This window comes from Cinclus cinclus, chromosome 3, assembly GCF_963662255.1.
Source record: "Cinclus cinclus chromosome 3, bCinCin1.1, whole genome shotgun sequence".
Taxonomy (NCBI): Eukaryota; Metazoa; Chordata; class Aves; order Passeriformes; family Cinclidae; genus Cinclus; species Cinclus cinclus.
In genome coordinates this window covers 28978921-29006696 of record NC_085048.1, presented here as the reverse complement: position 1 = coordinate 29006696, position 27776 = coordinate 28978921, and the positions used below count along the sequence as shown (strand labels likewise).

The following is a 27776-nucleotide window of genomic DNA, read 5'->3' as shown; positions in this document are numbered from 1 at the left end:
ACTGTGTCTTAAATACTTCAACAACTAGCAACCTATTGATCTGCCTTTTTATTTCCCCAATAAAACACTACACACAGAAAATAGTCACTCTTGAACTTGGTAGATTTATATTACACAAAGGCCTCACTTAAAATTTATACCACTTCTAGTTTTAGTGCTCCAGGATACAGTTTTGCAGGTCATTTGCCTCAACCTATGAATTGAGTTTCAGCTAAAATAGTGCACTAGCAGAAACTTAATAAGAAAACCTTCTTATCCACTCCAGTAGGTAGATCAAGTACCTCAGTTTATGCAAAAGATTAATCCAGCCATGACAGTTTAGAAACAGACAGGATAAAGTCCTGTGTACCCAGCAGGTTCTCCAGTTTTTCGTCTGAAGTATAACCTATGCATCTTCTAAAAACTGGAGCCAGTTTTGATCAGGTTACTACAGGGACAGAAGGTGTTTAACTATAGTATCTGTATGCTGTCCAAGTTTTTATCCCTACAGGGTGTTTACACAACCACTATGAACTTTTTACCATGGATGAGTTTGTACAACTACACATCACCTGAGTTTCCTATACTTCAGGTAGTGCCTCAGCTATGAGATCCCAGATAGGCAAATTCTACATTAATGAGACAAGACTGGAAGGAGGACCTGACATGACTGAAGTCTAAAATGAAGAGAGATTAACCTTTTAGTTAAAATATTACACTTGAAACTTTGTTAACAAAAAGGCAACTTTTGAAGTAGATGGTTTTCTCATGGAAAAGAACAGTTTCATATTTTCCCAAAAGCTCAAATTTCATTAATTTGTAATTTAAGAAATAAATCTGGGAAATCAAATATATTTAAGCAATGAAGGAACAAATTAAACAGTGAATAACATGCAAACCTGAGGCCAGACAAAAATATTCATGTGTAACCTCTGAATTTAATTCCAAGTAATGACAACATGCAATATTAAAGACTTCAAATGAAAAATGTTTTCATTAATCCAAAATAATCATAATCACACTTAAGCACTAGGCAAGAAAAGTCAGAAAACATTTTCTATGTGTGCATCAAACCAACTATGCTTGACTTAACCAAACAATCAACTAAAGCATAGGCTGCAAGTCTTTCTGTGTGAAAAATGTTTAACAGTAATTCTGAGTGATTCACTAAACAATTTACAGTTTTGTCAATTCTATATGAAGTTAGGATACTTATTTCTGTACACAGGAAATATTTTGCCCTAATATAAATATTTACAGGTTTCTTTTTGTTGGGTCCTTAAAGACAGTTTTCTTTAGAAAAATTTTCAAGAGTAACCTGGTTTAACTGCTGTTTGTATTTTTACTAGCCAATTAAGAAGACAGATATTTGGCTTCAGAAATGAAGACTCTTGATAACTGCTATTTCTACTATTAAAAACACCTTTATACGTCATTAGTAATGACATCTTACCTACTGAGAACTAAAATATACACTGCAACTTCAGTCAGCCAATAATAAGAAATACTTGTCAAAGAAATGTCTGACATAAGTTTTAATAGAACTGTAATTTTGTTCTTCTGGAAGCCATTTGAATTTATACTAGAAGTGCCAAAGTGCACTTCAGCAGCTTGCTGCACCACTCCAATATAAAAATGCACTTGAAGTTACTTCTTCAGTCATCTAAGATATAGATAACTGCTTGAAAATATTTTCCGTCTCTTTCATCCTTTACCAAAGTTAATCTTAGGAAAAAAGCCATAGGACTGAAAATGACCAATATTTATACTAGACCATACACTAGAATACTGTGAAGTCCCTGAACACTGCCCAGCTGCACAAAGGAAAAAAACTTGTGCAACCCTAAGATAGATTGCTGCTTCCAAGATAAGAATAATTTTTTTTTCTTCACTCAAAAACTTTCCCATATTTCTATACATCATCTATTGGTTAGACCTAAATTCCCATTTCAGTTCTTAGCAGGTTAGACCTAAATTCCCATTTCAGTTCTGTGAACGTGTGTGCTGTCTTCCAGAGAAATCATGACAAGATTATGAATACATTAGGTCACACACAATTTAAGGAATCCTTAAAAAACAACAAGGTTATTTTTTTAGGTCCACAAGGTTTATTGTGTGTATTTAGTCTTACTGACAACTGCAATTCAGCTCCCTTCATAAAAAGGAGTGACTAGTTTTGAATGGAAATTTAAACACAGCACAAGTGCAGGTTTCTTATAAGAGCTAAACAGAAAGCTGGATTTGAGCCATCATATGGCTTCACAAAAATTAATTTGGAGTCTTAGCTATTACATGTGGAATGGAAAACACCAAGCAGCATTTCCCAATATTGGGCTTGGCTGGGATGGATTTAACTTGCTGCATTGCATCTCCTATAGAGATGTGCTTTGGATTTGTGACCAAAACAGTGCTGGTAACAGTAATGCTTTGGCTACAGCTGGACAGTGTTTGCAGAGAGTCAAGGAACGCTCTTCCATCCCCAACCAGCAGGCAGGGAGTGGGTAAGAGGCCAAGAGGGCAGAGTCAGGGGTATCAGACCCCAACTGACCAAAGGGACATCCCTAACATATATTATAATTCAATCAGATGTATAGAAACAGCACTAACTGTGACATATTTATGGTATTTAAGCAGTCCTTTATTAGAGACCATCTGGGCTCTAAGAATGAGATAAATACGTAGCCACAAAGAAACAACATAGCCTGTTACATCTTTAAGCTTTCAGAGATTTTAGATAACTCATGAATTTAAGAAAAAAAACGGAGAGTTTATTTCCAGTTACAGTAGGCATCCATGCCACTATAGTTATTGTATAGAACCAACATTCACCCTACTCACAGAAATATCTACAGCTACTAAAAAACTGTGAACATTTCAAAAACCAACTTCAGCTGTTCAAATCTTAAGCAATAAAGAGCTTGAAAGCAATTTACATAATTTTAGATAAAAGTCTTCAGATAAGTTGATTTGAAGCCAATTTTTAAATTGCTGTAAAAGTTATCCAATCTCACATGCCATTCTTTCATTCTAAAGTGCACATCAAAGTGTGAATTTTGTGAAAAAGGCATCACTTTTACATATTCTCTGGTGAGGCAAGAGCTTTTCTCTCAACATATTTCAAAATATTTCCCACTTTTCCCTCACACTTTTCTTTTTTCAGGATACAATTTTGATGACATTTCTCCTTCGTATTATTGAAACTGGACTCATACCTTGCACATGCTTAATGTTTGTGCACATACTCCCAAATACCACTTTCTTCTCTGTCCCCATTAACTCAGTGAGTAAGGACCATGTGTCCTGCTCCATTATTTTAGACAGAAGCTGATTGAAGAAGCCCCCCAAAAAATTCACACGTTGCTGACAAACCCTCCTAATGCACTTCTACATGATGCAACCATCTATTTGTGAATATAGCTAACATACATCTTTGGGCAGGAATAATGACGGGAATTGTAATGCTGAAGCTCGTACAGTGCATTTTCAAAGGAAACAAAGTACATTTGTGATTCTATGTCCAAGATTTAAGTTTTACTCCAGCTGCTCAAGTTTAGCCTCAGCACATGCATAGTACTGCATCAGGTACAAAACAAGGATTACACAATACAGTTCATTTAAAGCACTGAGGAAAAACGACTTTTATCAGCATTACAGAAAATGTGAAAGCTTCAAAGACTAACTGTATATGAATCCAAGCAGTCAATACAGTGTGAAACATTGCTTTAGCTCTCCATTTGATTAGTTAAAAAAAAATCTTTTAACTGTTTTAAACATCTCAGTCAACACTCCATCCTCTACTCAGCTTTCACCTGCAGTAAGAAATTAGCAAGAAATGTTATATACCATCAGGCACGACTGGGCCGGAATAGGAGAATGTGTCACACAAACATGCTAGGAAAAAAAAGGAAAAAGGAAATTTAAAAAAAAAAAAAAAAAAAAAAGCAGTGGAGACCAGAACAAACTAAAGAGGCAAAAGAAAACAAAAGCATTTGAACATGACACAATTGGAAGACCTCCTCAAAGGAGCAACAATAAGATCCCTGCAGATTTGTCTATGAAGTCAAATGACAATGGCTGCTTCCCTTACTACACCAATTCAGAGTTTCCTTCCTTCCATCAGTTCACCATCTGTTCAGCTTACTGTAACTGCAATTAATACTGAAACATTCCATTTGCTCAATACAACTGCTGACCTCTCTTACAAAACATCTAAAGTTATAGAGAGAACACAGAGGTCTGAATTGGGTGAGAAAAACAAGCATGAATCCATTCAATTTTACATATGTTGTCAAAGGGAAGCACAACTGTTTTACATCTCAGCAAACAATTCTGAATCCTTTACAAGACACACATAAAATTAGCTTGCCAAGAAAGTAGTAAGTTTTAAGACAAAGTTTTAGATTAATAAAGCTTGTCAAAACTGGCTTTAAATAAGGTTTGTATGATAGAGGCACATAAACACAAAGTTATTTTACACTTTACATTCTTGCAGTTACCAGTAAGAAATTCTACTAGGAAGGAAGCAAAGTATTACACATAACAGAGTACTAACTTTGCAACTCTAATATTGTCTGTAGCAAACTTATCTTGGGCAAACATCTCTAAAGACTTATGACATACTACAATTCCTTTTATCTCTGAACAGCATCCCGCCTGTCCTTTACCCATAAAGCACAGTGAAGTTTCTTTAATTCTCATTTGTTTCCCCAAATCCTGCTGCTGCTTGACAGACTTGCTTTGCCAAAGAACTGGCTCCATCTTGTGGAACAGAGAATTAACTACAAGAATATCTACACACCTGACTCATCCTGAGTGGTTGATAGCCAGTTCCCAAAAGCTGTAACTTTTGGCCAAAAGCCTCAGCCGTTGCATCAATCCATGCCTATCCATGCAGTGTTCTCTCTTTTTGCATTACTCCCACACCAAATTCATACTGCTCAAGTGTTCTGCTATTCAAGATTTCAACCAAATTAGGAAAGAATATCTTAAAAAACATCTGTAACTTCTCCAAGCTGAGATACAAATAAAGATTGTGAACAGGAGATAAGCAGCCTTACACAGCAGGTAGAGAGAAAAGAAGAAAAACAAGCAAGTGTCAGTTGTATTTTGCGTAATTCAATTCAATACAAGATTATCAGAGTCAACACAAAACAGTCCCTTCTCCAGCGGCTACTGAGGGAAGAACAAAAGAACAAGGCAGAACTTATAGATACTACTCCAAGTTTCTCTCCTCAAAACATAACACACTAGAGACAGCAATTAAATCAAAGTAATACTGAAGTGCTCCAAACAAAATTTCCTACCATGCATTTTCACTCTAATCCTGCTGGTTGAAAGACCATCTCTTACTAATTTCATTGGCAGTTGCTTCATTTTTTTACAAAAGACAGATCCACCATCTCCATTTCTGGCTCACAGACTCCTGGTCTGGATGGGGTGGGGGGATTGAAACAAATCCTTCAAGAAAACAGCAGCCACCCACACCCAACACAAAGAGCTTAATCGCAATGTTAATGTCCACTGAAACAGACTTTGCGATTTAAGCAAATCTTTGAAAGGATGAAAGATCTTGCATAAAGATGTTGAAGCAAAGGAAATCATGCAAGAACCACAGTTCAAGAATCTTTATTCTATGAAATGTTCTTCAAGGTCCTTGAACTTTAAGTCTTTTGAGACTACTGATAAAGGTCTATTTACTTATCACTTGATCCACTGAATTATTTTCTGATTAAACAGAACAAAAAGCCTGAAGCATGTTCTCATGTCACTCCCCACATTAAGCATAATTTCCTTCACAGTGGAAGAGCCTTCCTGGTTTTATCTCCATACCCATGACTGGGAAAATCATACAAGCTCAGTCTTTGCAGCAAAGGGCATAAATGGTAGTTGTTGGCACTCTCTTACAGCTGGCTTAGTAAGCCTGTGTTAGGAGAGGCAAGACCAGAATATGAGAACTTTAAATTTACCACATTTAGAAAAGCATGACAGGAGTTCAAACAAGAACTGCTTGTAACAGGCTGTTTTCATTTTTTTAAATAAAATCCAACTCAACATCATGAAGCTGCGCTGAAGGCAGACAACTCAAGTACACTGTTCCAGAGCCCAGCTTAATAGCAGCTAGATTCATATGGTTCAAGGTATACTGCAGGAACAGTGGGAAGACAAGCCTTAGAGGCATTGCTTAGCTATTTTTAGCCAGTGTCTAGTACGTGGTAAAGAGTTCCATGGACAGAATTATTTCAAGTTTGTCTTTTGGTCTGGATAACCATTTTTAATGAAAGCCATCAAAAAATTCATTAAGTGGAGGCCTATTCATAACTCCAAATAGGCTCTATAGACATACTGAATGAAACTCTACCCCTGCACAACCCTGTCCTACCTCTATAAGTCAGAGAGAAATATGTAACAGCTTCAACTATTCCTTCAGCTCACTTACCCACTTGCTTCTGTAGCATCAAGAACTGATAAAAGCATTTAAAAGAAATTACAAGGGCTGTATCAAGCCTTGACTAGAAAAGTAGTACAGTGACATGAATATTCCTTCAATTCTGTGCTTAAGCCACAAAATCAAGTGGCTGGCTTCATAAAAACTTGAATTCTGGAATGCATCCAAGCAATTTCAAACAAAAGTTTTGCACAGAAAATTAAGTGTGAACTATGAAAGTGCAGTTTGTAAATCAGAGGACTTGGTGGTTACATTACCTATTGGAGATACACAGGTAATATCAGTTTATTCTTAAAATGAACAGGTCTTCTTCTTGTCTAACAACCATTTGGCACAAGCAATCTTGTCAGGTGATGAAGTAAAAGAAGTTTTTTTTGCCTTATTAACAAATAGTCAGCTACTAAAATCTTTTTGACTGAGAATATAAACTTCCTTTTCCAAAATAAAGTAGCTTTATCAAATACAAGGTGATTATAGGACATAAAAGCTAAGTTGTGAAATAAAATACAATATTTAGAGTTTGCCATGACGTTATATACACAAATACACAGTTGATCCTTCCTCAAGTAAATTATTAGAAAATTAAGATTATGATTTTTTTTTTTTTTGAGATTTGTTCCCTAAGACATCACCAAGACCTCCTATTTATCTTAGAAATGAGATGACAGGATCTAAAAAGAACACCTACCTAATTAAAACACTTATTTTAAAAGAAAATATCAGTTTAACTCAGCATTTTGCAATGAAACTACCTTTAACACCATCTCCCAAAGTTTGCATTCCTGACTCAGGAGTACTTCATACCACAGATTTCACCCATCCTCACACTACCTAGGTAAGCAGAATCACAAGCAGCTTCTGAAGTGTCAAGAGAGCAGCTCCTGACCCTTGGCTGGCAACCACACCTGGATAGGCTGAGCATGAGTCTGTGACCATATGGGAAGAAGACATGCAGAGCACACGGGACAGCCACAGCACTCCAACCAGCCTTGTGGGAGCTACAGCACCCTTTGGAAAGTAAAGTCAGTGACCCAAGTATCAGAGATGACAGGGGTGCCAACCCTGGTGCATACAATAATCTAACAGCTTCAGAAATAAAATTTCAAACTGGCTAAGGGACAGTGCTCCAATTTTATCCTGCCTGTTCACTCATGAAGAGAAAGACTTCTTGTGTCAGAGTTCAGGCTGCAAGAATAAGGTGTGCAAGCTGCCATTTTTTGTTAGCAGCATTTGGTACTTTCTAAAAAAGACAAGGTTATGTAGCATATTACAGTATTAGTATGAAGTTTCTGGAGCAGGTCTTGATTGCAATTTTTCCTTTGTCAGCAAGAAAATGCTAAATCACTTACTGTTTTAAGTCTACAATTTATATTTCTTTTATTTACAGAAATAAAACTAAACTGGGGAACAGTGAGGTCTTACAAAACGTTTTCATAACCTGATAGCTAAGCATTAAGCAAAAGCATCACTGAAAAGAAAAAGAAATGTATAAATCTATACTGCTCTGTTAGATGTAACAGCCCCTCTGCATACCCAGGCAAAAGATAAAGATTATATAAGCACCTGCTTAAAAAAAAAAAACACCTTCAGTCAATAACTGAACTTCTTCCTTTAACTACAATAAAAACCTCAGAGAGATTTATTTTCAAGACAGGTTTATAATGTAGTCTGTTCGCCATTAACAAGAATGAACCTTTCTCTACCAGAGACATTATCTAGCAATTGCATTAATCAGCTTCCCTTTGCCATTTTTCTCCCAGTATAACAGAAGAGATCCTTAAGTAAACACTCCACAAACCGGACAAGCTCTGTGCAGTCCTTAGTGACTCACAAAATGTGCTTTCTCATACATAATAAAGAAGGTAAATACGCACCTATTACCCCTCCAACAAGAATCTAAATTCAAAAAAAAGATGCAGAGAAACCAGAGATTTAAGCTTCTTGATCCAAGAGTCATAGTATTAGAGTCTTTAAGGTTGGAAAAGACATCTTAGATCTTGAAGTTCTGCTATTAACCAAACATGGTCAAGTACTACATCTACCTGTTCTTTAATATGGATGATGATTCAGCACTTCAGGCAGTGGAGCTGGGCAATGTCTGTTCAGTGTCTGACTAACTTTTCAGTGAAGAAATCTTCCCCAATACCTAATCTATACATTCCCTGGCACAATTTGAGGCCACTGTCTCCTGTCCTGTCACTGGCTGCCTGGGAGAAAGGGCCAACCTCCACCTGGTTACCACCTTTCAAGGAGCTGTACAGAGTGATTAGAGCTCCTGCTAAGCCTCCTCCTCTCCAGGCTGAACACCCCCAGCTCCATCAGCTGCTCCTCACAGGACTTGCATTCCAGATCCTTCAGCTCTGCTCCCCTTCTCTGCACCCACTCCAGCACCTCAAAGTTCTTCCTGCAGTGAGGGGCCCAGAACTGGACACAGGATGTGAGGTGCTCACCAGTGCTGAGTACAGAGGGACAATCTCTGCCCTGCTCCTGCTGGCCACACTACTGTTGATACAGGCCAGGATGCCATTGGCCTTCTTGGCCACCTGGGCACACACTGGCTCATGTTCAGCTGCTGTCACCAGCACCTCCAGGTCCTCTTCCATCAGGCAACTTTGCAACCACTCTGTCTCCAGCCTGCATGGCATTGTTGTGACCCAAGTGCAGGACCCAGCTCTTCACCTTGTTGAACTTCACACAACTGACCTCAGCCCATCAATCCAGCCTGTTGGGATCCCTCTGCGGAGCCTTCCTGCCCCCTTCCAGCAAATCAGCAGTCCCAACTGGGTATCATCTGCAAACCGACGGAGGGTGCACTCAACCCACTCATCCAGATCACTGATAGAGATATTAAACAGGACTGAGCCCCGGGGAGACCCACTAGTAACCACGAGATGGATGTGACTCCATTCACCACTCTCTGGGCCTGGCCACCCAGTCAGTTTATACTGAGCAAAAAGTATACCTGTTCAAGCCATGAGCAGGCAAAGAGCTAAATTTCAGGCTCTAGACAGTAGAAATACACTGAAATAATCCATAGTGACCAGCCAGATTCTTTCTTGAACCAATCCTCTCTGCTATATTCGTTTGTGTGGGGATGGAGTTTATTTTCTTCATAGAAAGCCATATGGTGGCATGTTCTGAGTGTGGGACCAAAACTGTCAATAACACAGCAATGTTTTAGCTATTGCTGAGCAGTGCTTACATAACATTGAGGCCTTTTCTAATCTTCAGACATCCTGCCAGTGAGGAGGCTGGGGGTGGGCAAGAGGCTAGAAGGGGATAACAGCTGAGACACCTGACCCCATCCGACCAAAGCAACATCACATACAACACTGTGCTCAGCAATAAAAGCTGGAGTAGGAAGGAGAAAAGAGAGACAGCTGGAGTGAGCAACTACGCAACTGTTACGTGTGATGAAACCCTGCTTTTCCTGGAGAAGGCTGAACATACACCTGCTGATGTTAAGTAATGAATTAATTATTCATTTTGCTTTGCTTGTGGGCACAGCTTTTGCTTTACCTGTCTTCATCTCAACCCATGAGTTTTCTCACTCTTATTCTTCAGAGTCTCTCTGCCATCCCACTGACATCCACAAAATCCACATTAATCACAGACATTCACCTACATTCCTCCTCTACATACTGTCTCACTTCCTCTTCAGGTTATGTAGATCAGATCAAGTAGATTTTTAGGCTGCACCTAAAATCTCTTACCTACAGAGAGCCTAAAACCCTCAAACACTAATATACCACAGTTTTCAGGCACAGGAACAGCCTTACTCACAAATGCAACTCTAGTCTTGACCCCCAAGTTTAGTGCAATGATATTTTATATATATATATATATATATATATATAATATCTTGTGTATATATATATATACATTTATAGCGCTTCAGAGCAGAATTTCCAGTGGAGCTCAGTGTACTAAATAACAGACATGGGGAAAAGAGAAGGCTGAAGAGGACAGGCAGAATCACACCTTTTCTCCATGTGAAGCTCCAGTGTCATAGACACAAACCCTTTCCACAAATGCCCAGGACCTGCATGCCAGGGTGGCTACACCCCAGTACTGCACTCTGCCTAAGTCTCAGCAAACAGATCATACCCTGGAGTGCTTCAACACTCCTCCCTGAAGCTGGTTTTGAGTCAATACACACAACAGAAGGTATTTATGCTTTATGAGATGCACCTTTTAAAGCGCAGGTGTTAAATGGCTTATGTATTTCCTCAGCCAGTGAACAAAAAAACTATAATTTGGGCATAAATGGGCTTCCTGAGGTCACTTAGATTAACTTGATGTTTTAATCAGATCTAATTAGATCACGCTGCTTAGGGCTTTTTTCAGCTTTTTTGAACAGCTCCAAGGTATATTTCACTATCTCTTTGAGGAAAAAACTCAGTCCAGTATTTGAAATTTTTGTCTTTTTTTAAACCACAAAGTAGCTTATTTATATCCAAGTCAAATGCATCATGCCACACATTCAAGGCTTACATGTGCTTTGCATTTTTCTAAATACATCTTCTTGCTTACTAAAACTATGTTGGTCTCCTGCATGATGTTACTAAATTAAATATAATTCTAACTAACACAGTTAAATATTCCAGCATGACAGACAATCATCAATGCTAAGACATCATTATATCAGGTACATGTGACTGAGAAAGGAAGGAACAAATTTATTTTTAAGCAGCGTTCTTCACAGCCGATTTAATTAGATTTGTGTTTCAAAAGAAATGGAGAGAAAGTTGGGAGGGTTTTTTGTGCAAATCATTTTTCCAAAGTGATCTTCTGTACTTTGAGTAGTAAATAAACTGTGGCTGTACAGTATTTTCCCTCAAAATATCATTTTCTTCAGATGCTAGAAGAGAAATGGAATACAATACCAAAGCAGTCAGCTGTATTCAGTCTGGAATACAGAACTGTGAGTATGAGTTCAAAACAGTATTAAGGTTGCTTGACAAGTTCAGGCAATTTTCCAAATGTGCTCTCAAAACTCTGCAGACTCTCAAGCATGAGAACTTGGATCTGTCATATTTTTTTAAATTCTCACTTAAGACCAAACACTCGACAGAATCCTTCTGTTCTATAAATATATTTTTAGAGTAGCCTTTTTAAAGCAGGGACTCCATGAACTCCCAAGCTCCACAGACATCACATTGAACAAGACAAGTGTCAAGGGGTATTTAGCATCACTTCTTTCAGAAGTTGCTTGCTCTATGCTGCAGAACACCTAGAAAATTGAACCAAGGCTTCATAGTCTACTCATGAGAATGTCAGTTACTTTGTACTTAGAACACACAAGAAACCCTCATGAGTTGTGGTGAATAAACCTTGTCTGGTCATCATGCACCCACCAAAGGGAGAAAATAAGATAAAAAACCCCATGGGTCAAGATAAAGGCAGTTTAATACAGAAAAACAAAGGCCATGTGCAAAAGTAAGAGGAAAAATATTCATTTTCCTATCAGCAGGTGATGTCCACTTCCTGGGAAATAAGGTCTCAGTACACAGTGGGTTGCTCTGGAAGATGAGCAAGCACCTTAAAAACAAAACCTCCCCATCCCCCATCTTTCTCTTAGCTTTTACTGTGCCCCTTGTTATAGCCTATCCCTTAGGTTTGTTTGGGTCAGCTGTCCTGGCTACATCCCCTCACAAACCTCTGTCCACCTCTGATCCAGTGGTCTTTGGGGGCAGGTTGAAGAGCCTTGATGCTGCACCTGCACTGCTCAGCACCAGCTGGACTACTGGTGTGCCACTGGTGTGCCATCAACACCCCTCCAGAGCTGCAAAGCACAGCACTGTGAGTGCTGCTGTGGAAAGTCAGACCCCTCTCAGACAGCTGCTACAGCAGCTCAATGCATTTAATGTTTAGGATAACCCAGGTATCACTCAGCAATGAGAACAAAGACTAAACAAAACAGCCTGCACTCAGTGTCTTACTGACACGTCTCTCTGGTTTCACTCCTGCCTAAGTGCACAAGCATGCTTCCTCTGAAGATCTAAAGGGTGCACATAAAGTGTGGCATTTGCCATGTTTAAAGGGATATTTCTGTCATTCTGCAGATAACAGGCAACTGAACAGATACCCCATATATATAACTTAACGGGATAATCAGTCCCTATATGAAAAAAGCATCATAACTTATTAATACATTGCTTGCTTCTATAAATTGTTATGAATGACAAATTTAAACCCAAATTACTTCAGCAAACATTGCCAGAAGCTCATTTCAAATGATCACTCATTCCTGATTGTTCCTCACTGCCATGTTTTGAATCTACCTGCAAGTTCAGCTGCATTCAGAAATATCAGCTTACATGATAATCACTTCCATTGTCTTTTGCAGAATTTCTTATAGGACTACTACTGCCTTTAATCCTACCAATGAAGTCTTGTACTATGAAACTCTATTGATTTCCATCTGAAGACTTCAGTAAAAACGCATTACATTATTGCATGGCAATGAACAGCTGAATGCGGAATATTGTATTCCTTTCCTCATCCATGCAAGAAAGAAAGTTATCTACTCTTATTTTTTATTTTTTTAAACAAAACCATAGCCTGGCACAGCTTTTAGAGAAAGAACTGCTCCTTTACCAAACCACACCTGCAAAGTCAGTTGCTTGGCAATATTGCCTCCCACTATCACACACAGCTGTCCACAGCTCCACTCTTACAGGCACTGAGCTACAGTCTCTACCTCCTTATCCGCCATCATCTACCTGAAACAAATACCTTTCCTGAAGAGAGAAAAGGGGCAATTAACAGTTTAAGACTACTGAGACAGGTAAAACACAAAAACCACACACATCAGCCTCCCCCATAAAACTTGCCACCAACTCCATAAGCTACAACATCAGCACTCTACACCAACATGTATCACCGATTTGCAGCACAGGGACATTCCCTGTTCCTCCACATTCCTCCTCCTCTTCAGACCATTACCTGAGAGCAGAAAAGCTTCTCTGGTCAGAGGAAGACAGATCTCATCAGTATTTTGGATAAGCAGGAACAAGGCAGGAACTCAGATTCTCTTAATAGGGTTGTTTCATACCACTGGCCAGGAGCTCCTTGACAATATATACTCAGACATACAAGTTTATAACATAATGGAAAGCAACAAGTGATCAAGACAAGACAGTGGAAGATAAGCAGGAGTTAGGATCACATAGTCTACTGTAAATGAAGATGAAGATAAATAGGTATTATTCAAATTTTAAAGTTGCCAAGTTATAAATCACAAAGACAATACAGCAGTTTTGTTTGAATGGATTTTTGTGAAGCCATTCAAGAGAAATGTTGAGAACTAATATTTCTCCAGCTCTCAGCAAACATTAATCAAATAAGAGGCCAGAATGTAAGACAAACAGGAATCTGTAGTAGTTGCTTTTTTTATCCCAGTCTTCCAGAAGATATCGCTGCTAGTCATAACATGGAGTTCAAACCAGTAGTTTTAAGATCCAAGGAAATTTCTGACACAAGGGACACTTGCTCTAAGCAAATTTCTACCAGCTCTACAGAGCAGCTGAAGTTGTGAAGGTAGTCTCCTAGCTAGACTTAAGCATTTCAGTTAAACATGAGATATGAGTAACCCTTTTACCACAGCACTCAATTCCCAGTTGCTTCAAATGGCTACATTTGGTTATTTTTGTCTCTAGATGCATAAACAGCAGCAAGATTTCTGTATTTCTTGAAAATTAAAAGCTCTACTACAGTCTGTATTTACTACCATTTAATCACTGTCTTATAAAGGACTTGAACTTTGTAAACAAAGAATCTACTTTGAATTGACACAGACTGATACTTCGACCCCGAGGAGAAAGAAGAAACAAATTACATAGTATCTGCAGTGGGACTCCCTAACAGCTTGCAAGTGATTCAACGACTGAAATAGATCTGAAGCAGCAGAGACTGGAAGGGACTCTGGAAGATCAGCTAGTCCAAGCCCTGGTGCTCAAAGCACAGAAAACACAGAAGGCTGCTTAGCGGTGTCCCCAGTCAGATTTTTGGTGCTTCCACACTGCATGCTCCACAGCTTTCCAGGCAACCTGATCCTATTCAGCCTTTCTTGGAGTAAAAAACCCCTAAACCAAAACAACTTAGCTTTCAGTGGAATTTTGTATGTTTTAATTTGCATTCATTGCCTTTTGGCCCTATCACTAGATATCACAGACAAGTCTGCCTCCATCATCTTTACTTTCTGTCACCAGGCATTTGTTACACACAAGCCTAAGAACCCCCCAGCAGCCTCTCTCCTCCAGGTTAAACAATCTCAGTGCTCTCAGCCTTTACTTGACCATAAGGCACACTGACCTTCCCCTTCATGCCACTTTGCTAGATTTGCTCCAGTCTGTCCCTGTTTCTTTTTCGAGCCCAGAACAGGACAGCACTACAGAAGCAGTCTCAGCAGTGCTGAGGAAAGGATCTCCTCCCCCAGATACTGACCACTCCCTTCTGGAAATTCAGACCAAGATGTTGTTTGCCTTCTTTGCGGCAAGGGTGCATTACTGATCCATGACCAATTTTTGATCCACAGAACCTCTTCTGCATCTCAAACACACCCTCCCTGGGGGCAGAGCTTTACATTTCCCTTTGCTGAGCTTCACAACATCCCTGTTGGCTCATTTCTCCCACTTGTTCACTGGCCTGCTCCCGAGTAGCAGCACATCCATCTGGTTTATCAACCACTCCTCCCAGTTTTGCATCCCATCAAGTTTGCCAAGGGAGGGGTCTATCCTGTCACACAAGTTATTAAGGAAGATGTTAAACAGTGCTGGCCTCAATAACAACCCCTGAGCTACACCAAAAGGGACTGGCCTCCCACTCAACTTTAGGATGTTGATCACCACCCTGAGCCTGGCACTTTAGCCTCTAAGCTATTTTCAATCCACCTCACTATGTCTTTATCCAGAAAGCACTTCATCAACTTACCAAGGAAGTTACAAGACAGTTTCCAAAACCTCATGAGAGGTCAAGGTAAGAAAACACGCACTGGCTCTCATCCACCAAGCCAATCATCTTGCTTGGTTCATTGTGGAAGGCTGTTATCAGGTTGGTTACATATTACAGCCCCTTGATTAATCCATACCAACTACTGCCCATCATTTCTCTATGTGTTTTCAGGATTGTTTGGTCTGTCACTTTTCCAGGAACAGAGGCAAAGCTGACTGCAGCTCCCTATACATCCCTTCTTACCCACTTCAGAGATAGTAAGGACATTTGCTTGAGTTCAGCCCCCAAAAGGTATCTCCCCCAGTCACCATGACCTTAGTTAATGAGAGTCACTACAAAATTGCCTGGCCACCCCATCTCACTCCCGGCTCCATCCTATTAGAGGCTCACAGACTTGTGTACAACCAGTTTCTACAAGCAATCCCAAACCTGATCCTTCTCTACTAACTGAGAGTACACTTCCCTTGCCTATAACTGCTGAAAGCAAGTCTTGCTACTAAAGAACAAAGTGAAAAAGACATTAAAGGTCTCAGTTGTTACCACATCCCTTATTAGCATTTCCCCTCCACATTCAGCAGCATTTTCTCCACTACATTTTCTCTACTCTTTTTTCTGCCAACTATCTGTAAACACATACCTTGTTGCCATTCACATATACTTTGTAAGATTAAACTCTACATGGACATCTGGCTTTCTGACCTAGACACATTCGCATGCTTGGGTGATGTCTCCAGGCTCTCCCTGGGCCACATGCTACTGCTTCCACCTGTTATATGCTTCCTTTTTATGTCTGAGCTTTTTCAGCTCATTCATTCAAGCAGGACCCCTGGTGCCTTTGTACCATTTCCTATTTATTGCCACACTAGAGCTTAAAGAAGCAGTCAGTCAGCTTTCCCAGTTCTCTCTGCTCAGAACCATCTTCCAAATGACTCTTGCAATAAGATCCTTGAACAGAAGAAAAATCTGGCTTTCTGAAGATTATGGTTGCAATCCTACTCTTTGCTTTGCTGTCTCCAGTTCAGATCCTGAACTCTTCTACCTCATGACCACTGCAGCTAAAACTACTACCTTTACATCCTCAACCTGTCATTGCTTGTTTGCAACAAATGGGTCCTCAACCACTTGTATTGAGATATGGGCATCACTGCATTCCAGAAGCTTCCTTGCTTACTTATTCCCTGCTGTGCTTTCCCCCAGAAAATAATAAGGGCGGTCCAAGCACCCTATAAGCAAGAAAGCCTGCGAACATAAGGCTTGAGTTGTCTGAGGAAATGCTCATTACTACTCCTGACACATAAGCTCTCAACTGGCTCACCCATCTCCAGGTAAAGCTACAGGCAGCCCCACTTCTCTCACAGCAAATGGCAATTCCCCTTTACCACCATCCCAGCCTGCCCTTCCTAAGCACCTAAGCTCCAAGCTGTGAACTATCCCACTCGGCAATGTCAATAAAAAGCATAGCTCAGTTCTAACTCATTTTACACTGCCATAGTATCTGGAAGCAACTGACAGCGCTGACAGTACAGTGAAGATGGATTGAATTAGTCACAGGTTCATCAGCCTAACTCTTCAGAACCACCTCAACATGAAAATAACATATCACCAAACAACTTTATCTGTTCACAAGGCAAAGTCATTATGTCCTGGAGAACTTAGCTTCGGCCACAAGAGATGTTGCAAAGCACCAGAGTTCCTAAAGTAAAGCTGAATCATGCTCAAATGAACCTTACTGAACCAGCCTAAGACAATGTGACACCTGAGCTAAATGAATTGCTGACTACTCCCTAAATAATGTCTGGTAATTGACTCTTCTTAAATCCTATAGAATGCATGCATTAAAAAGGGAGTCAATTTTCCAGGAAAGGGTACCTCCCTAAAGGTCTGCTTCTCACATAGATTTATCTAATTGCTTCCTCTTTATTATGTACAAGGACCTCTTAAAGCTGCAGCACAGTTGTTCCTTCTTCTTTATAGCACTCAGACCAAAGAGGGAAGACAGCGTCGTTCCATTCTGCAAAACCAAACTGAGGAACAAAGCAAAGCAAAGACCAAGTGGTATAGACAGCATCCTGCAGCAACAGCTTTTTCTTGTCACTGAAGAGTGGCAGAGCTGCAGCTTCAGGACCATCTGAAGACACACACCTGTAGCCCTGACCAAAAGAACTGGGGTGTTTTGCACTTTAAAAAGGCAAGAGCATGGTCTCATCAATAGCAATAATCACGGTCATCCTTATGGTCCACACAAGAGAAACAGCTTAGACTGCCAGCAACTTCTGAACGTAGGGCAGCAAACTAAGCACGTAAGGATTCCTGCATCTGTATTATACACTCAAATAATCTAAAGATTTGCAACATAAAAAATAAAAAGAACAATTCCCTCAAATATTTCTATTAGTCGTCACAGAATTAATGAGGTTGAAAGGGATGTCTGGAGGTCACCTAGTCCAGCCTCTTGTCAAAGCAATGCTAAGTTCAAAGTTACATGATGCTGCTTTGGGTCTCACCCAGCCAAGTTCATTCAAGTCCTGAAGAACAGAGACTGCATCCACTTGGGTAAAAAGCCTTCAACTTTGCAAATAACCCTGTTCTATTGCAAGCTAAACATATTTCCTGTGACTTTTTTGAAAATATTTTTCTGTACTGTAAGAGTCAGGAGATGCAAACAATCCCTTTTCTTACAGGGGCCACTAGTGTCACCCAACACTGCAACACCCCATTCAGAGGTCCCAAGTTAAGGCTGCCAAACATTTCTCCCCCCCACCAAATGAGGTATCTTAAGGGCTTTTTTCTTGGGGGAAACAATTATCCTTCTCAGGGTTGCAACAGCAACTAATTCCTAAGTTTCAGTCTCATCCAAACAGTGTCAGCAACAGGTAATAACACATGGAATGAGAGCATTGAGGTAGTTTTATTTAATAGCAGGAAATCAGGAAAAAAATCCTGGTTATACAATCCCAAGAGAGACTGAAGCGAGCTTCTGGTCTCTAAGGGTCTCTGAAGGCACTGTCTTTGACAAAAAGGCCAGAAAACTACCACCTAAGTACCAGACTATCACTAGGACTTCTAGTGATACAGTTCCTTACTATTATTAGAGTTCAAGATGTATCATTCCATTCCATTTGCTAAGCTTAAGTAAGAACAACCCTGAATCAAAATGCTTTGCCTTCATTATTCCTTATGGAAGAATGTTGCACAGCCTCACTGGACAGCCAGAGGCCTCCAGTTGTATCTGTCAATTCATATTCAGTCTGTTACACTCACATGATCTTTACAAAGCTTATCTTGCAGAAGCAATGTGAATCCTACAACAGAAATACTAGCAATTTCTTAAATCAAGTGACCTGCAGTAACATCTGATATTTGCAACAACTGGTACAGATTATCAATACAGCACAATCACCTACTAGCAAGCTAGTACTTTATGTTTGAACTTCAACGTAGGGCTAGAAGTCGCACCAGAGAGGACGTGTGAAACTGACCTCCAACATAATCCAACTATGTTCTATTCCCCCTAGTGCCCTCAGAGGTTTCTCCACCTTAGGAGGAAGATAGGAAAGATCTTCACCTGAGGAGGTACAAGCAACCATTGCCTTGCCCTAGTGTGAGCTCAGTCAGTGAGCTGTCACAAAGCTCTTACACTGACAGTGAGGCAAAAGCTGATGCCTTGCACAGGCTGAGGGCATTGAGCTGTAAGAGCCATCCATCTGCTCGAGAAAGAATTACACCATCTATTAAAGTATACAGGCAAGATTAAGACAGTTAAAAGACCAGATATCAAACAAGTAAACAGGAAAGGAGCTTCACAAAAAGTGATGATCACTCACAAATACTTAAGTTGGTCTCCCAGTCACAGAAGAGATTGTATGCAAGTCCTGAATGTCTACACAAAAGAATCTGAACAGCTGTAAACATCTGGAATATTCCAGTTTTCTTTCCACAGCTAGTTTGCCCACTTAAACCATATTTTTTGTCTCCCCTACTGCTAAGACACCACATGTTTGGGATGGGTTTGTTGTTAGCGAAGTTAAAGTTAAGTTCTAGCTACAGATATGTTCATACCACAATCCTTCCTGTCCAATCTCTCTCTACACTCCCAAGTGCCTGTACTTGCCACTCATAAGAGGAGAAGGCTAAGTCTTCAGCTGCATACAGATATTCAATGACTGTACAGTACAACTATAAATACTGAAAAGCATTTTCATTATTATAACCAAAGTAAAACAATTTTAATCTGGTTGAACACGCAACAGTGTCAATGTGCTTCTTTGTACTAGGATTTTGGTAACAGATCATTTAAACAGACTACAAGCACTATCAGACATGAAGTAAACATTAAAAAAAATAAAAGAACACTTCCTCTGATACAGAGATTTATTCACCTTTTCTGAAGGCCCAAAACATCTACAATTGTTTACACTAAGGCTGCAAGTTTCCAATTATGTTATTTTAACTTGATTACAGTTTTTAAAAAAATCTAAAGCAGCTGATTTACAGCTCAGGTAATTGCCTTCTTGATTATTTTTAAGATGAATTTACAGACTTCATTAGTCAATACATTGGTATTAAATACATCATCCAAATACAAGCACAACAGACAGGAAAGGTATGTCAGAGAACATTCACGTTTTTCTCTTAAAAGGGGACAAGATACTCAGAAAATCAAAGGACTGTCCATCTAAGCAAGCAAGCCTGTAAACTGAAGGCCATCCATCTTGGAGTATGACTGCCTCTAAATGGGAGCATAAGACTGATTACTGCTCCTAATGATGTTTGAAACTAATCTCCTTTTGTGCTTTATCTCACACTTCAACTTCTAAATACTTGATTCAGTATTTAATATCACCGTCCTAACACCAGCCTTGTTGCCAAGCAGTAAGAACATAAGTCTAGGAGACTTCTAGCATGTTTTAAGTAGGTACTAACCATAAAAATACTTAGAAATAGCAAATCACAGCCTTGTAGCCAAAGGGTCCCCAACTGATGTTAACAGGTTGGGGTTTCTTTTGGCTTGATTTGACAGATTTTTAAGAGGCGTTATTGCTTAAGGGATTCAAACATCAGTATTGAAGCAACAACTTAAAAAATGTATTACCCTCCCTCTACAATGAAAAGTAAGAAAAATTCAAATACAAAGGAATTTCAGTTGCCTCTCTTTCAAAGCTTTGGGGGGACTTAAGCTACTGTCAACACACCCTACTATTTCCTACAAATTTAAGAAACAGCAGTGTAACTTCTTCCCAGTAATATAACACTGAGAAGACATCTATTGCCTTATGCAGACAGCTGTTCAGATAGCAATGTAAAGAACAGACAGTACACAGACAAGAACTGCCTTGTCAAATGTCATCCCAACCTCCTCGCTCTTTTAAAAAAGTCTCAGTGACTGCAAAGACAGTTCCAGAACCTTTAATTTTCAGACTTCTTCCCCACAGAAGTATAATCTAGTCTTTCTGACAGCTGGAAGATTTACAATTTGAAGGTGACATATGGCAACTACCATATGGCCCTACAACAGGTAGTTTCCAACACATTTTAGCAGCAACAGTCAGATTCATAGCAGCTACTTAAACAGGCAAAAGGCAAATACAGAACAAAAATCGCTTCCAGAAACTGTTGTCAGGGTCAGCAATCCTAATTACTGCTATTGCTAATTATTACTATTACACTGGCAGATGTGTCCTCAGCTGTGTTCTTCACCTTACAAAGCCATCCAATGTGCCTGCATACCTCACACTTGAAGTAGACCACAATTCAAAGGATGGATTTACTCTTGATACAAGACCACTACTATTGACAGGAAGATTACTTTGAGGACAATCAAGAAATAGCTTTTCTAATTCTTACACAAAGCAAGCACACAATAAATACTGCAAAGGTGCATGCTTCAAACTTTATGGCAGGAAATGCATATGGCAGCCTTATACCTGGGCAAGGAAAGTTAACTCGGTAACTTAGGAGTGACAGGATGGTAGTAAGATCATGTATCACCTTTTTGGTGCAAGAAGTAAATGCCAGAAGAACAGCCTTATTGATAGGAAAGAAGAGTTCAACAGTAGCATTACAGTAGATACAATGAAAGTAATGAGTGGTAAACATGCTACTAGGACCACATTACATTTTTGGGGATCAAAAGGATAATTTAAAATCTTACAAGTACATCTAGTTACTTAAGAATTCCCAGAGCCTCAAAGAATAGCAGTTAAAACAGATATACAAGTATAATCTGCAAAATTTCCACAAACTTTGGATGTGACTATCTCAAAAGACGCATAGAGTAAACATAAAACTTCAGGTTTAAGAGATACTATAATATCTAGGGTGAGAGAAAGGGATTAGTTTCAGTTAAGTGCCCGTGCTGAACTGACAGCTCTCTGAAAGACCATACTGAAAACAATGTTTTTAAGTACTGCCAGAATAAGTTCCAAGGCAACTGCAACTCAGTTAAAACAACTAGAGTTAATCATGAAGATGTTACCTCACAGCTAGAACAACAGAAAAAGAAACAAAACAGAACTTGGAGGGTCCTACTGAGCAACAGGAAAGAGGACAGACAAAGATAGGAAAGTAACAGAAACTAAAGAGGACAACATTTCAAAGGAAAAGAAAACAAACATTACATTAAGAAAACTAAAAACACGCTGAACTACAACTGACACAAGAGAAGCCCTAAATATTTAGTCATGTTAATGACAAATGGCTTCATGTTAATTTCTGCAGCAGCCAGGATGAGGAGGCTCTCCAGTGGAACTGACCATAGGGAACTCCAGACTAATGACAAACATGGCCAGAGATGAAAGGGATGCTGGTAGTGCTGCAAGAGGTGAAGGAGACCTCACAGGCCAGGGAATGCCAGACAGCTGGCAGGCTCTAGTTAGTTAACAGAGCCACGTTAATAGCTGCTGCCTCAGACAGCTCTGCATTCCAGGACTAGCAAAACTACAGCTTTGCCAGACAGCAGCAAATCATGAGCACCCAAACACCATGGATTAAACCTGAAACACATTAGGAAAAAAAAACAGCTGGCTGCAGCCTTTTCACTTCTTTTGGTAAATAAGTTTCAACAAACTAGTATCATAAGCAAGAGTTCAACAGTGGCATTGCACGCTCATGACAAGCTTGATTTTCAACTTAACAACAGATAATTTTTCCCTTTTTCTGAGCTGTCCTCTGGTAGTACACAGAAATCTAGACTTCAGGGTGTAGTGGAGGCATCTCAACATTGTTCACACAACTCTCCTTCCCAGAAGGAAACTTCCTAAACTTCAAGCAAGAAATCTCCACAAACTATATATATACGGCCACATTTCAGTCAAGTGCCTTTAGAAGAGCTGCAACTAAAGCAAGTTTATCATTCCACACTCTTCCTTTCAACTGAAAAAAACAAAACAAAAAAAAAAAACAAAACCAAAAACACCCACAAACATACACAGTCCAGGCAGATAGCACTACAAAGCTAATATGATACAAGACTTAAAATAAAAATTGCTACAACAGGATAATGCAAATTCAAATTAAACTTGAAGGGAAAAATAGAATAAATAAAGAAACCACCAAACCACAAGTCCCTCACATTGCATCACCCAGTATTTTCATGCCAGCTGTCCTGGGGACAGGGTGAAAGCAAGCCATGCTTCCGGCATACAGAGACACAGCAAAGGAGAAGTTGAACAAAAGAGAAAAATCAAGAAGCTTTCAAAAATGCTATCAGATTTTAGTAGGCTAAGCAAAATAGTCTACTAGAAAGTCAGAAACTGAATTAATATATACTAGCAGAAGACAGCCTGGTCAAGATATTGGCAGGTCCTCCAAAACCTGAACAGGAAAAAAACCAACTAATTCAAGATACACCAAAGCTTGATCTTACAAAAGAAAGCACCAAAGAAAAAAATCAGTGAATAAAAACACTCATTAACGCAAATGAAAGGAAAAGGAAGCTGGAAGTGTCAGCACTGCTGAACTGAAAGGGCAAAAGATATGGAGCACTGAGGGCTACAGACACAAACATTTTGGCTAAGCAAGAGTTAGAAAAAACTTGGAATACAGGACAAGTAATCAGAGAATTCTGGACTCTAATCTTGAGCAACACAGCTCTCAGGACGAAGTTACAGAACAACTTACATATGGACTTCCATCAGCAAGCAATACCAAGCAGCATTCAGCACAGAAATACAAAGTGCCAATAACACACAAAACATATAAACGTGCTTTTTCCAGAAAGTTACTGGTTATGAAGAGTCATTTACACAGTAACCAGGTGCCAGGGGGCAAGAGGAGCTCTGTTAGGAAATGGCTCAGCAGAATTATTTATAAAATATGAAGACCCATTATCTTTGGTGTAATCCATATCATCTACTTTAAAGATTTTATATTAGGACAATACAGTCTTGTTTTTGATTGCGCATGGCATGACTTGTGTGCACAGTGAAAAAAAAGTAGCAGAAACAGATGGAAAGAATTTACAAACACAGCACCATTTCTGGTTGCTCAAACGAAGCTCACTCACACTTCACCTCCACTTTATGTGATCAAGGACTGAACAAGGCAGCTATGCCATTAACCATACAGTGTGGACTCCCAGTTGATATTCAGGAAGCATTACACCGAATAACTTATTGTGCAGTCACCTTACCTAGAGTAAGGTCTTAATAAATTGACTCTAGATGAAAGAGGGATGTGCTACAATTCTTCATTTGAAAGACACAGAATCCAAGGTAAATACAAATGCAAATATATCTACTTTCGCGCAGAGAAAAAAAATAGACTAAAGCACTGTAAGATTTGCCAGTGATACAACCTTTAAAATTCAATTCATCGCCAAAGCCACATCTGTGACACGTTTAACCAGACTCAGACACCCAGATTCACAGAGTCTGGCACTCTGACTGAGTCAGCATGGCAGGGTACATTGTTTTGGACACTCGACATTCAACTCATCTGGCAGCTACCCCTGGCATCGGCCAGCCCCTTCCCGAAGGCCACAGCCCGCTCCGGATCGATACCTGGCAGCGCAGGAAGCGGCCGCGGCCGTGAAACTTCAGGAAAGGGCTGGGCCAGTCATTGCATAAAGCCCGGCTGGGGGTTCCTCGCCGGAGGACAAGGCGGCTCGGCCGCAGCCCAGCCCAGGGCAGGGCAGAGCGGAGCGCGGCTCACACGGAAAGGTCAGGCTAGCTGGCTGTCTGTCCGTCCGCCCGCCCCACCGCTGCCGCCCCCGGGCCCGCCGTCGGGAGGAGCCGCCCGCCGGTCCCGCCGCCCCTGCGGACGTGGCGCGGCCCCGAGCCGGGCCCGCACCCGCCCCGAGCCGGGAGCCGCCGGGGCAGCGCCGCGCTCGGGCCGGGCCCCCGCGCCGCTCGCCCCGCGTACCCTTGGCCTCGCAGTCCGCGCAGTACTTGTTGTCCTCCTCCCGCAGCAGCTTGGCCAGGATGGCCTGGTGCTGCTCGTTCTGCTTCTGCGCCTTCTCCCGGCAGGAGCGGGTAGCCATGGCGGGGCTGGAGCGGGGCTGGGAGCGCTCCTGCCCTGGCGCGGCCACGGGAACCGGCGGCCGCGAGCGCCGACTTCCTCAACCGGATCTACTTGCGGACGCCTCCGCCTCCCTCCCCGCCCGGCCGCTGCCGGGATGGCGCGGGCACACGCCCACCCTGGCCACCACAGTCCCTAATTCCGAGGGCGACAAATAGTCCGCGATAGGGTCCGATAGGACCAATCGCGTCCCTAAGGCCGCGCCGAGATGTCGCCCCTACGCGGCGCTTCCCAAAGAGCGAAAAACGCCGTCCTGGCTTTCGAAGGGCACGGAACGGTGCCCGGGAATAAGGGGTCACCTGGCCACGGCAGGTGATGTATCCATCCGCCGGCGCGTGACCCCGCCCCCCAGGTGGTGCCCGGGGGTAGGGCGGGGCCCAGCGCGAGCCGCCGCACCTGTGCGCGCGCCGCCCCGCCCCGCCCCGCCCGCAGGCAATGGCGGTGCCTGGTGTGCAGCCGCCCACGCCTCTGCTGCTCCAGGTAAATACCCCGAAACACACAGCCGAGGCATCTGCCGGTCTCTGTGGGATTGGACACTCTCTGTTTTTGGGATCCCCTGCATCCTTGGGACAGCTGTCTCTCCAGGCTTGTGCTGGGGAGGAAAAAAATGCTCTTAGGGCCTTTTGATTGAATGGACAGTGCCATAGCTGGAATTTGCCTTCTGAACTTTCTCCAAGTGTACGCGTTTCTGTGTGAAATAAAGCTTGATAGGCAGCAGAGACCTTACAATGAGGAAAGTGGTGCTTTTTCAGTCTTATATGGGTGGTGAGATGCTCTGAGGAAGTCAGAGTTGGATCCAAAGTACCTGCAGAAAAGCACGGCCCAGGCTGGACTTTCTGGGACCAAGACTGAGCCTCTACACTTTGCCCCTCAAAATGTCCCTGTTGTCCCCTTCCTCCATTTTGTATCAGGTCCCTTTGGCGCTGCTGAGTTACAGAGTCTGTTCGCCAGTAACATCCTTTTTGTCAGATCAATTCTAGCTTGCTGCATTTTTTTGCCTCTAATCCAACCCTTCTGTAAAGAGCTGAAGCCTATATATAGCCTATAAAATGCTTATGTGAGGCAGATGGAAATTCAGGTCTTTTCCCTCTCAGCCACTAAATTACTGAATCATTCTCCGTATCTTTCTTTTTCTCAGAGACAACAGTGAATTAAATATCCCCTAACTGTGGAAGAGTTGTGGCAGAAAAATAAAGAAGAGACTACGCAGCAAGTTAATTAGTAGTTAAACTAGCACCTAACATGGCAAAATGTGTTTAGGTCTCCCTCAAATAGAGAGTTAAGGTCTGGCCTGTACACTGGGAGTCTCCTGGTCAGTGAGTTACTGAGTATGAGTTTGCAAAATGAGGATATGGTATAAATACATGATTCTAACAGAGGGTTTAGCATCGTATTCAGAGCAGGTATTAAGGGTTAAAACCAGAAACAGAGAATGGCACAGCAAAACTGAGCTCCAGCTGCCTTAATAGTGCCAAAATACAAAGACTTGGTGCAGCAGAAGGCGTGTAACACAAATGTTGCTGTATCCTAATATTTGCCATCAGCCCTTGCCTAGAGACTCGATTATTGAAGCACAATGGTCCTGGCTGCTTAAACATGGTATTAAGCAGGACTGACTTCTTCTAGCAGAATACTATATCTACAAGTATATAACTGTTTTCTAGCCCAAAGTGGTTTTAATTACTGATTTTTTTTTTTTACAAGAAAACCAGCTTCAGCTAGAAAAGGAGTTTCTACTCCTTACTGTTATCCCAGGACTCTGGGAAACAGGATGCTTGTCAGAAGGGCAAGAGCCGTGGGTAGAGAGAGAAAAGGACATGAACTTGATTCTCATGTGCTAGGTAAGTAGCAGCATTGCCATTTTAGAAGAAAATAGTAGTTGCTTTTCTATGTGACAGAATTGACCTATAGGTTACTTGTAGTCTGAAGCTCTCTGCCATATTGCCAGAAGGTGCCAAACAGCTTTAAGCAATTGGTTTAATGTGCATCAGTTTCTCTGATTCTAAAACAAACACAGTGATGCTTCCCATGAAAAGTGGCAATTGATCCAGTTCCTTTGCTTGAAAAAACCTACACAAGTACAGACTGTCTTTTGCCCTTAGTGCCTTAAAACTAGATGTTATGCCTTGGTTGATGTGGGATATCATCTTCTAACTCTTGAGCATGAAGATGTGCTTCTTGTGTTCAGCTCTGAAAATCATCCTTCTAAGTATTTCTGCTTCTGTAATGTAGTAGAAATATGAAATCACCTGTTTTACTGTGGGGTGAGAATAGGTTTTTAATGTTTTAATAGACAGTGCTTTGAAAGCAGCATGCTGTAAATACATCATTAGGTGTGTCCCTCAGAGCACAAATGAAGGAGGACAAAAATGTATCCCCTCTGTGCCTTTACTGCTTTTCCCAGATCCTAAAGAGCAGCAGAATGTTGGAGATGTGAAGTTATTGTCAAAAGCATTTTTCAGAGGGGTAAAAAAGGAAGAAAAGGTGTTTTTCAGGATACAGTATGATTTATAGAATGAGTTCAGGTCTGCCCATACCATGCCATGACATGTAGTGCAGAGAGGCCAGAGATGTTGCTCCTTCAAAAGAGGATACACAGTTGTCATGCTGAGCCTGTCAGCTCGGTGCCTTTTGCTTCACCCTTCATTAAGCCCTGCAGTGCACAGCCTATGCAATCCAGTTTTGGAATTGTTTAAAGTACATGTCTTGTGTTTCAAGACCTGTATCTTCAGAATTGAGTGAGTTTCACAAGGCTAACTGAATTTTCCATAAAGCAACTTTAACACTGGAGTTTTGTGGTTTGCAATACTAGAGATTGTGTTGTATTCAGTAAAAGCAAAGATTTACCCAGCATGAGAAAAATCTCTTCCTAATTGTCACT

The 27776-nt window shown here is 41.0% G+C and overlaps 1 protein-coding gene across 2 annotated transcripts in view; it reads right to left on the bottom strand.

Annotated features, from left to right (window-relative positions):
* The window catches only part of SMAP1 (small ArfGAP 1), an 89987-nt gene extending 65130 nt beyond the window's left edge, over nt 1-24857 (bottom strand). For both annotated transcript variants that reach the window (XM_062489775.1, XM_062489777.1), the window contains exon 1: nt 24740-24857. In XM_062489775.1, the coding sequence (XP_062345759.1) occupies nt 24740-24857 (118 nt within the window). The remainder of the gene's footprint in view (nt 1-24739) is intronic.
* Between the last annotated feature and the right edge of the window lie 2919 nt (nt 24858-27776).